Genomic DNA, 12,666 nt, shown 5'->3' with positions numbered 1-12,666 from the left:
CGGACTGCCGAGTGCCGACACAGAGGTAGCCACAGCCGTGAACTACCGTACTGTACTGTGTCTGCTGCTAATATAGACTGGTTGATAAAGAGATGTCGTAGTATGTATGTATGTATGAAGAAGAAAGAAAAAAAAACCACGGTTAGGTGGTATACAATTATGGACGGACTGCCGAGTGCCGACACAGAGGTAGCCACAGCCGTGAACTACCGTACTGTACTGTGTCTGCTGCTAATATAGACTGGTTGATAAAGAGATGTCGTAGTATGTATGTATAAAGAAGAAAGAAAAAAAAACCACGGTTAGGTGGTATACAATTATGGACGGACTGCCGAGTGCCGACACAGAGGTAGCCACAGCCGTGAACTACCGTACTGTACTGTGTCTGCTGCTAATATAGACTGGTTGATAAAGAGATGTCGTAGTATGTATGTATGAAGAAGAAAGAAAAAAAAACCACGGTTAGGTGGTATACAATTATGGACGGACTGCCGAGTGCCGACACAGAGGTAGCCACAGCCGTGAACTACCGTACTGTACTGTGTCTGCTGCTAATATAGACTGGTTGATAAAGAGATGTCGTAGTATGTATGTATAAAGAAGAAAGAAAAAAAAACACGGTTAGGTGGTATACAATTATGGACGGACTGCCGAGTGCCGACACAGAGGTAGCCACAGCCGTGAACTACCGTACTGTACTGTGTCTGCTGCTAATATAGACTGGTTGATAAAGAGATGTAGTAGTATGTATGTATAAAGAAGAAAGAAAAAAAAACCACGGGTAGGTGGTATACAATTATGGATGGACTGCCGAGTGCCGACACAGAGGTAGCTACAGCCGTGAACTACCGTACTGTGTCTGCTGCGACTGGATGATAAATAATGATATAAAAAATATATATATATCACTACTGCAGCCGGACAGGTATATATATTATATAATGACGGACCTGCTGGACACTGTCTGTCAGCAGAATGAGTTTTTTATAGAATAAAAAAAAAAACACCACACAAGTGAAGTCACACGACGAGTGTTTAACTTTTTCAGGCAATCACAATATAGTATACTACTAACTATACTGGTGGTCAGTGTGGTCAGGTCACTGGTCAGTCACACTGGCAGTGGCACTCCTGCAGCAAAAGTGTGCACTGTTTAATTTTAATATAATATGTACTCCTGGCTCCTGCTATAACCTATAACTGGCACTGCAGTGCTCCCCAGTCTCCCCCACAATTATAAGCTGTGTGAGCTGAGCACAGTCAGATATATAATATATACATAGATGATGCAGCACACTGGGCTGAGCAGTGCACACAGATATGGTATGTGACTGTCTTGTACTCCTGGCTCCTGCTATAACCTATAACTGGCACTGCAGTGCTCCCCAGTCTCCCCCACAATTATAAGCTGTGTGAGCTGAGCACAGTCAGATATATAATATATACATAGATGATGCAGGCATGCAGCACACTGGGCTGAGCAGTGCACACAGATATGGTATGTGACTGAGTCACTGTGTGTACCGTTTTTTTCAGGCAGAGAACGGATATATTAAATAAAACAACTGCACTGCTGGTGGTCACTGTGGTCAGTCACTAAACTCTGCACTCTCTTCTACAGTATCAGCCTCAGGTCAATCTCTCTCTCTCTCTCCTAATCTAAATGGAGAGGACGCCAGCCACGTCCTCTCCCTATCAATCTCAATGCACGTGTGAAAATGGCGGCGACACGCGGCTCCTTATATAGAATCCGAGTCTCGCGAGAATCCGACAGCGTCATGATGACGTTCGGGCGCGCTCGGGTTAACCGAGCAAGGCGGGAAGATCCGAGTCGCTCGGACCCGTGAAAAAAAACATGAAGTTCGTGCGGGTTCGGATTCAGAGAAACCGAACCCGCTCATCTCTACATCAAAGTAGGAGGAACACTTCAAGTCCTAATCCGCTTTGTTTTTCTCCCGCCAGTAAAATGCAGTCTGCTCCATCCCAGGACTGGACCGCCACACTACTCTAGTACTTACGTGGCTATAAAAGAGAACTCTAAAATCACTTCTAATATTTAGGAAAACTACCAGACCCCGCACTGATTTCATCATATAGGGCAGTACGGATGGTGTAATGGTTAGCACTACTGCCTCACAGCACTGAGGTCATGGGTTCGATTCCCACCATGGCCCAACTGTGTGGAGTTCGTCTATTTTCCCCGTACTTGCGTGGGTTTCCTCCGGGTATTCCGATTTCCTCCCACAATCCAAAAATATACTTGTGGGTTAATTGGATCCCAACAAAAATTAACCCTAGCGTGAATGTGTGTGCATATATGTGGTAGGGAATATAGATTGTAAGCTCAACTGGGGCAGGGACTGATGTGAATGGCCAAATAGCGCAGCGCAACTAGTAATAAATAATAAATAAATAATCAGGCTTTGATCCCAAGTCGGCTTCTATATTGGTAGCCTGAAGTGTTGTAAGCAAGCACCCACAGAGAATAGGGATCATCCCTGAGTTTTTAGTGGAAAGAGTAGGAGATAGAAAATTCTTGCTTTCTAGCCTAGGACAAGCTTCAAAACCTGGAGGTTTCCATGCTATAAACTTCTAATAAACTGGGCTAAAGATTTAGCCCAGGCTGGTTTTGGCAGATCTGTTGCACAACTCACAGGCATTCAAGGCTGATGGCCACACACATGCTAGACTGTCTGTTAGACAATTTTGACTGATTTACTGAATAAGTAAATAAAATAAGGTTGTTTGGGACTCATATTCATTATGACAAATAAGGATGAGGCATTGGGAGAGCTATAATGCAGACAGTGAACTAGCACTGAAAGAACAAGACCCCTGCCAGTAACTAGGGAATTAATTACATAGAAATAATCAATTACTTCCCTTCAGAGAAGAGGACTAGGAGGTCTAGATTAATATCTTGCCAAGAAGGTGGTCTTGGCTGTCTGGTGATTAGTACCAACTCTCCAAGCCTGGCACAGTCATGGCCACCATCCATAAGAATGGTCATCTAAAATGCTAGACCTGTGCCATGTAAGGGTTGGTCAGAGCTGCAACTCCAACCGGATGCACGTCCTGTACTACAGGAGTCTGTACCATATCCCAGTGTGGAGGCCTGGGTTTCAGAAGCTGATGGCAATTTTCTCAGCTTGTCTCCCAGCAGGAGGTATTGAAACTGCACCAAATTAGGCCCCTAAATCAGTCCCTAAGAGCCAAAATACAGGCTGGGCTCTATATCTCCATTGTCAGCATAGCAATTAAATTAAAGGTCGGAGAAGCAACTTTCGTGCATACAGTCAATTTAATGGCGTTAATGAATGTATTAGCATTGTTACTATATGATAAGCAAATCACAATGCAGGCATGTGAACAAGAAATGGAAAAACTGTAATAGACATACAACTTTACACAAGCTAGGGCACACTGTATTATTTACAAAAGTAGGATTTAAAAAAAAAAATTCAACTAAAAAGAGCAAGAAAAGGGACCGCTTTGTATCTGTGGGTAAGAAATGGCATTTGGGGGAGGAGCATCGCCATGACACAACAGCTGTGTATCAGAAACAGATGTCAGAGTCATAAAACAGAACAGAAAAATACTATATAACATATCTGTTCACACAGCTTCAGGATAAGGTTTCAATTCAATAACAAAAGACAAAACCATAATTCCTTCAAGGAGAGTTGACAAAATAGTGACACTTCACTGTACCAATAAACCATCAAAAGAGCACTAGTGTTGTAATGCACAAGAGGCCATATATTTTATTTACAACTCCAACTTTTATTAGTACAGGTTGAGTATCCCATATCCAAATATTCCGAAATACGGAATATTCCGAAATACGGACTTTTTTGAGTGAGAGTGAGATAGTGAAACCTTTGTTTTTTGATGGCTCAATGTACACAAACTTTGTTTAATACACAAGGTTATTAAAAATATTGTATTAAATGACCTTCAGGCTGTGTGTATAAGGTGTATATGAAACATAAATGAATTGTGTGAATGTAGACACACTTTGTTTAATGCACAAAGTTATAAAAAATATTGGCTAAAATGACCTTCAGGCTGTGTGTATAAGGTGTATATGTAACATAAATGTATTCTGTGCTTAGATTTAGGTCCCATCGCCATGATATCTCATTATGGTATGCAATTATTCCAAAATACGGAAAAATCCCATATCCAAAATACCTCTGGTCCCAAGCATTTTGGATAAGGGATACTCAACCTGTATTACTAATTAACTTTATGTCCCCATGGGATCTTCCTATTAGCAAAATATCATTTAGAATCAAAATGGAAGTGTGAAGACAGAAAGAAGTGATTATAAAACTCAAACACTGCTACTATTTATACATTTTGTTATAATCTCTTAGTAGTCTGACAATTCTACCATCTAGAGAAAAAATAAAAATCTCTTCACAAAAGTAAAAAGCTTTAGCAGCACCATACCCTCCAACATGACCCATTCCACTAGGTACAAAATGCTCTGTTCCTGGTTTTTCTTGCCAGTGGCAATTACAGAGACGGGGCTGCAGCACAGTCCAAAATTCAAACAGGGGAGCCACAACAACTGTCAGTGAGTCCTTGCCAGTGATGTTTGGCAGTGTTTGGGGCAGCAGTTGGTGTGACTCCCCTATTTGAATTTTGGACTGTGCTGCAGCCTCATCTCTTGAGCCACCACTGGAAGAAAGTCCAGGAACAGAGCATTTTGTACCTAATGGAATGGGTCATCTTGGAGGGTATGCAGCACCCCTGTCATGGTGCAACTGCTTTCTGCAGGCACCAACTCAAAATGGATTACCTGTGCCTGGAGGTGGGGTTATAGAGAAGGGAAGCTGAGCATTCTGGGATATGCTTGAGAGCTTTAACTGTTTGGTGCCCGGATTCTCATCCACCACTATAACCCCGATGGTTCCCTAGGGAACCCTATCTACCCTGCTGAAAAAAGGTGGAATTTTATATGAAATGTGTGGTCCTTAGTGCCCTAGAACAATAGATGTCTTTAGGTTTCTTTCTGGCATAATGAAATTGCATTACACTAGTTGCAGATGTGCACACCATATAAAAGGGTAATTTACGGTATGTGTATTTGATGACACAGAAATGCATAAAAAACCAAAGGGGCAAGCACTGTGGAAATGTGATTTCTAGTGCGGGAATATAATTTGGTTAGTTGGTATAAAAATAGCGCCACTGACAAGTAACAGATGAGAGGACTTACGTTCACATTCATTAGCATTATCCATGGTCGCCGGCTTCCACGATACCTGGAGGTAGCCAGCACAGCACGTCTCACATGACACTCCACAGGTGTTGTGCTGACAGTCACACTGGAGTCTGAATGAGACAAAAAGAAACAGCTCTAGAGGGATCTATTTATCGAGTGTTCAGTATTACACTACCACCAAGAAGAGTCCATCCCCAACATTACATTGTAACTTTTGTGAGCAAATCATGGTTCCTCTGAGAGAGCATGTTATCCACATTAAATGCACTTCACCCTTAAAATCACATTACATTTTCACTGACTAAAGAGGGATTCACTGAACTCAGCAGAATTTAGGAACATTCTGTAATATGTAGCTATAGTAATCTCATTCGTACTGTAAATGAATTGACTGAATGAAGGTTAGTGTATGATTGGAGTAAAAACAAAACAGGGTAAAGGTCATTGGAAGAGTGGAAGAACAAAGTGAAGGTCACTGGAGAAGAGAAATACTAGATGCAGATTACGCAAGATGGGTAAGGCGAAGGATTAGAAAAGGGAGTGAGGGAGGGCAGAAGGACAAGATGCGTTTTAGTAGATGGCTGGAAGGGTAAGAGATAATTATTTTTGGTTGGGTGGAAGAGCAGGATAAATGTTATTGGAGGGGTGGAAGAGCAAGGTGTAATGTGTGTTGCAGGTAGGGCTTGGAAGGTGAGGTTACTAGAGAGGAGCAAGGTGAAGGTTAGACTGTGAGAGGAACATCCAGGTGCTAATAGTGGAGGGGATGAAGAGTTTGGAATGAAAATAGAAACAGAAAAACAAAAGCAGGTCAAACTTTGGAAGAGAGGAAGAGAGTGTCAGGTAAATGAGAATCTGCAGCGTTGGAAATAGATGGCCTTGTATATATCTATGCAATTGTATTCCTTACCAATAATCAGTGACTAAAAGGGAATCACTGGCGATTTAACTCATATTCATATTTCAAGAGAATTTACAGATGGAATGGACTAAAATTTTCCCTGCTTCAGTATAACTTGTCCTTCTAACTTATTAGTCTTTATATAACTTGTTTGTCTTTCTCTGCAAGTGAACCTTCCAATCATCTGTATAAAACCAGTTGTGTCCTCATACACTATTGCTGCAGTCGTGCCATACAGCCCTTTTTGGTGCATAAGGTTACATGCGTCTTTTCCCCCAGAAAATGCATCTTAGTTGCAAGCAGGTATGAAAAGCCGCTTCATGAGACTGCCCTGATTATTGTGATATACGAAACTAGTATATCTATGTGTAACTGAATCTGAATAAGAAGTGTTATGATGCAGCGGCCATAGCTTTTATACACTCTAAGTTCTGTTGTGTGTCGTATACAGATGCACACAGATATACAAGTGTTGCATTTCAAATTAATCAGTGCAGTCTCAAAAAGTGGCATGTCACATCAGTTTGCGACTGAGATGTATTCTTGGGGAAAACGACGCTTGAAGCAAACCAAGTCGCACAGCGCTTGGTGGCTCAGTTGCTCCAGGCGTCTTGCCCCATATGGAGAATTAAGGTTAGATGTATGAGGGCACATCTATATAATATATATATATATATATATATATATATATATATATATATATATATATATATATACACACACACACACACACACACACACACACACACACACACACATATATATATATATATGTATGTGTGTATATATATATATATATATATATAAATACACATACATATATATACACACATATATATTTGTGGAACAGTACTCAGTCCTTGTGCAAATGATCCCTAGGGTATCAGAGTTTTTCAAACCATCCAAGTGCCGCTTCAATCCACTCCACGTCCCTGGAGTATAATGAAAACTGGAGGATAAACGGAGAGCGCACTTGTGAATGATTATAAGTATACAATTTTTGCTTGAAACATATGCTCATATACAACGCTTTTCGTCCAATGGGGACTTCATCAGGAAGTCCCCATTGGACGAAACGCGTTGGACGTGGCTTAAGACATAGACATTGTGACGTCACCTGTCGGGATCAGAGCTGGCTGGGAAGCTAAAACATCGCTGTAGGACGGCTAGGTGATTGTGCCATTCATGCTGACCTTTTTAAACCTTGATGTACATGAGCATATGTTTCAAGTAAAAATTGTATACTTTTAATCATTCACGGGTGTGCGCTCTCCGTCTATCCTCCAAAATAAATAAATAAATATACACTGCTCAAAAAAAAGGGAACACTAAAATAACACATCCTAGATCTGAATGAATGAAATATTCTTATTAAATACTTTGTTCTTTACATAGTTGAATGTGCTGACAACAAAATCACAAAAAAATTAATCAATGGAAATCAAATTTATTAACACATGGAAGTCTGGATTTGGAGTCACACTCAAAATCAAAGTGGAAAAACACACTACAGGCTGATCCAACTTTGATGTAATGTCCTTAAAACAAGTCAAAATGAGGCTCATTAGTGTGTGTGGCCTCCACGTGCCTGTTTGACCTCCCTACAACCCACACAAGTGGCTCAGGTAGTGCAGCTCATCCAGGATGGCACATCAATGCGAGCTGTGGCAAGAAGGTTTGCTGTGTCTGTCAGCGTAGTGTCCAGAGCATGGAGGCGCTACCAGGAGACAGGCCAGTACATCAGGAGACGTGATGTACTGAGTGTGACTCCAAATCCAGACCTCCATGGGATAATACATTTGATTTCCATTGATAATTTTTGTGTGATTTTGTTGTCAGCACATTCAACTATGTAAAAAACAAAGTATTTAATAAGAATATTTCATTCATTCAGATCTAGGATGTGTTATTTTAGTGTTCCCTTTATTTTTTTGAGCAGTGTGTATATATATATATATATATATATATATTATTATTATTATTTAAGCAATGTTGTCACAGGATACTGCAGGTGTGCACCCCATTACTGGGTATGGTGTGCAGCGGTTTTCTATGTATGTGTGCAGAGCCGGCCCTAACCAATATGATGCCCTAAGCAAGATTTTGTCTGGTGCCCCCTAGCACCACCGCTAGTTCCGCCTCTGACCCTGCAACACTTTCACAGCACCATCACCCCCACCCGTAGCAGTTTTTTTTTTTCTACTACCTTTAACAGTGCGCACATTCGTCGCACAGCCCAAAAAGGTATGTGTTTTGCTGGCAAGGGGCATGGCCACACAATAGTACCCCCAATTCAAATTATGCCTCACAGTAGTGCAACTTTATTCACAATTTATCATGCGATAGTGTCCCTTATTCACATTACATCACACAGTAGTACCACTTTACCTTATATACGTTACTCCTCATTCACATTACATTACACTGAATTGCTCCTTATTCACATTAAACCACCACTATATTGCTCTTTATTCTCATTACACCACACCATATTGCTCCTTATTCACATTACACCACACCATATTGCTCTTTATTCACATTAGACCACACAGTAGTGCCCTTTCTGTACATTACGCCACACAGTAGTGCACCTTATACACATAATGCCACACATTGGTAATGCATTTATACACATAATACCACACAGTAATGCCCCTTACACACACATTATTAATGTCCATATAAACATAATGCGGCTTACACATTATGGGGTATATGCAATTGCGGTCGAATTCCCGAAAATGTCGAAAAACGGGACATTTTCGCCAAAAAAAAATAAAAAATCGACAATGCAATACAGTACTTTTCGCCAAAAAAACGGCCATTCCAAATTCGACTTTTTGAAATTCGACATTTGTCAAATTTGACATTTCTGCAATGGTACAAATGCGGCATTTCGACAAAAGTATATTCAATTGAAGTTTGTAAATTAGACAACAGTGCTTTTAGACAGAAAATTCGTCATTTTCAATCCGCCACACTTTGCTGGCGGAATCTAATAAAAAAAATTAAAAATAATGTTTTTTTTGTGTGTTTTTTTTATTGGTAATAGCATATCTATTTATATTAGAAGGGATTAGGTACTTGGTTTGTCTATTTAGGAAGCACAAGTATTATTTATATTTTTTTTTTTCTTAATGGAATGGTTTAAAAATCAGAAAAAAACAAAAAGGGTGGGGTCCCCCCTCCTAAGCATAACCAGCCTCGGGCTCTTTGAGCTGGTCCTGGTTGCCAAAATACGGGGGGAAAAATTACAGGGGATCCCCCGTATTTTAACAACCAGCACCGGCTCTGCGCCTGGTCCTGGTGCAAAAAATACGGGGGACAAAAAGAGTAGGGGTCCCCCGTATTTTTTGTACCAGCACCGGGCTCCACTAGCTGGACAGATAATGCCACAGCCGGGGGTCACTTTTATACAGCGCCCTGCGGCCGTGGCATTAAATACCCAACTAGTCATCCCTGGCCGGGGTACCCTGGAGGAGTGGGGACCCCTTCAATCAAGGGGTGTGTGTCCCCCAGCCACCCAAGGGCCAGGGGTGAAGCCCGAGGCTGTCCCCCCCATCCAAGGGCTGCGGATGGGGGGCTGATTGCCATGTGTAAAAATGTAAGAATATTGTTTTTTGCAGAAGAACTACAAGTCCCACCAAGCCTCCCCCGCAAGCCGGTACTTTATGAACCACAAGTACCAGCATGCGGGGGGGGGGGGGCGCTGGTACCTGTAGTTCTACTGCAAAAAAAATACCCAAATAAAAACAGGACACAGACACCGTGAAAGTATAACTTTATTACATACATGCCGACACACATACTTACCTATGTTGACACGCCGACTCTGGCCTCGTCTCCAATGTCGACGTCCGGGGTACCTGAAATTAAAATTATACTCACCTGATCCAGTGTCCAGTTCTTTTATTATAATCCACGTACTTGGCAAAACAAAAAAACGCATTTACCCGAACCAGACGGACTGAAAGGGGTCCCATGTTTACACATGGGACCCCTTTCCCCGAATGCAGAGACCCCCTGCGAGTACTGTCACAGAGGGTCCCTTCAGCCAATCAGGAAGCGCCACTTCGTGGCACTCTCCTGATTGGCTGTATGCGCGTCGGAGCTGTCAGACGCGCATCGCACAGCTCCCTCCATTATCTTCAATGGTGGGAACTTTGCGGTCAGCGGTGAGGTCACTCGTGGTCAGCGGCTGCCCGCGGGTAACCCCACCGCTGACCGCAAAGTTCCCACCATTGAAACTAATGGGGGGAGCTGTGCGATGCGCTGTCTGCCAGCTCAGACGCGCAAAGCCAATCAGGAGAGTGCCACGAAGTGGCGCTTTCTGATTGGCTGAAGGGACCTTTCTGTGACAGGAGTCACGGGGGGTCTCTGCATTCGGGGAAAGGGGTCCCATGTGTAAACATGGGACCCCTTTCAATGCGTTTTTTTGTTTTGCCAAGTACGAAATGCTACACACAGAATATAGGCATGCTGCATATCATTTTAATCAGCAGAAGCGGATTGTGCCCCTAGGCATACCAGATGCCCTATGCAATTGTCTAGTTTGCTTATGCCTACGTCCGGCCCTGTGTGTGTGCGTATATATATGGATATATAGATAGATAGGTGTGTGTGTGTATATAATATATATATATATATATATAAATAAATAAAACAGCACTGAGGTCAGGGGTTCAATTCCCACCACGGCCCTAACTGTGTGGAGTTTGTATATTCCCCCTGTGCTTGCGTGGGTTTCCTCCAGCAATCCAAAAATACACTGGTAGGTTAATTGGCTCCCAACAAATAAATTAACCCTAGTGTGTAAGTATGTGCATGTATATGTGGTAAGGAATATAGGGGTTAATTCAGACCTGATCGTTAGGGTGCATTTTTTGCATCCCTGCGATCAGATAGTCGCCGCCTACAGGGGGAGGGTATATGGTGTGTCCAGGTGTGCGATCGCTTTTGTAGGAGACCTGCACAAACATCAGTTTGCGCAGTCTCTGCACTGCCCAGGACTTACACAGCTGCTGCGTTTGCTTCATGCTGATCGGGGCCGGAGTGGACGTCAGACACCCTCCCTCAAAACGCCTGGTCCCTCCTGCGCTTCTCTGGACACTCCTGTAAAACCGACAGTTGCCACCCACAAACGGCCTCTTCCTGTCAATCACCTTGCGATCGCCCGTGCGCGCACCGATGTCCGGAGCAGTCGTCTGACGCACCGGCGCAGTGCGGTGCGTACGCATGCGCAGTTCAGATCTGATCGCCCGCTGTGCAAAAACGCACAGCAGCGATTAGGTCTGAATTATCCCCATAGACTATAAGCTCCACTGGGGCAGGTACTGATGTGAAAGGGCAAAATAGTATCTTAAAAGCGCTGCAGCATATGTGTGCACTATATAAATAAATGATAATAAGAATAATCATAATACAATGTATCCTGAAAATACGTTTTCTATCTTCAGATGCCTTTAATTTATATGAATGTGTGTGCTCCCCTGCAGCTTTTACTAGATACAAGATTCCATCTATACTTTTAAGTCCCATATAAAAGCTTACCATAGGAATAACTAGGCAGTGCTGTTTGTTTTTGTTTCCCTAAATAATACACCAAACCTCTCTATAGATACAACTGTATTCACCATGCATTACCCAACAGAGATGTGTTGTATCCCAGAGCAACTGGAACTAATTCTATTAAACACATGGTAAAACAAAAAATCACGAAAGACAATCTATATAGTAAAGGTTGCATGCAGTAAGGTACATACTGCACCATAAATCAGGGTAACTGGGAGAAAAAGAAAACCATTTATGTATGTATAGGCTGAGTGCAGGCATAATCATTTTCAGTAAATGGTGTTCCCTTGAGCTGGAAGTTAGTATGAAGAATTATATATGACCACATAGTATGAGCAATGGCCTGAAAGCACAAATCCCCACTACAGCTCATTGAGGGCAGATGGCATTTTTCTTTTTCTGCACTCTGAAAGCTGTCAGTTTCTGACTTGGAATCTGCTACTCTTGTCAGCAGGAACTGCGTTGATGATCTGTGATCAAAGGCTGTGTTTTACCTCAGAGAGCAGCACATAAAGCCCACCAGAGCTATGCTATGACTCTCCTGACAAATTTCTCACCTAGAAGGCTTTTTTGTAAAACATAGATTATATTCAGTCTCTTAGCCCTGCTGGAGGGCAGTGCAGAGAAAACAGGGAACAGTGCAAAGGCCATTAACATAAATCTACTGCACTGACAGAAGTGTCTAGGCCCCAGTAATTTATTTTTAGGTGACTAGCATGAAACACAGCCGCCTCGCATTAGGAGAGGGACACCAAGGAGGTTTCCAAGCTATCAGTCACTCAAATAGACTTCTACTGGGCTTATAAGTGTCATTCATTCTGTGCAAGTGATTGTGCAATGCCACATATTGTAAAGGAATTCATTTAGCAAATATAGTCGCATTTACTGGCAATACAGCTTGTAAACTGGCTGTATTCATTGTGCAAGCGACCCTTTCACATCTGATATTAAATAAACATGACAT

At 42.2% G+C, this 12,666-nt stretch overlaps 1 protein-coding gene across 1 annotated transcript in view; it reads right to left on the bottom strand.

The window, feature by feature from the left end:
* LAMA5 (laminin subunit alpha 5) overlaps positions 1-12,666 on the bottom strand; it is a 259,245-nt gene that overhangs the window by 145,943 nt on the left and 100,636 nt on the right. Inside the window, exon 7 of the mRNA XM_063959301.1 lies at positions 5,228-5,343. Coding sequence (XP_063815371.1) covers positions 5,228-5,343 — 116 coding nt within the window. The remainder of the gene's footprint in view (positions 1-5,227; positions 5,344-12,666) is intronic.

Source organism: Pseudophryne corroboree, chromosome 3 (genome assembly GCF_028390025.1).
Source record: "Pseudophryne corroboree isolate aPseCor3 chromosome 3, aPseCor3.hap2, whole genome shotgun sequence".
NCBI lineage: Eukaryota > Metazoa > Chordata > Amphibia > Anura > Myobatrachidae > Pseudophryne > Pseudophryne corroboree.
Note: the sequence above shows the minus strand (reverse complement) of the source record. Positions and strands in the feature narration are given on the sequence as shown.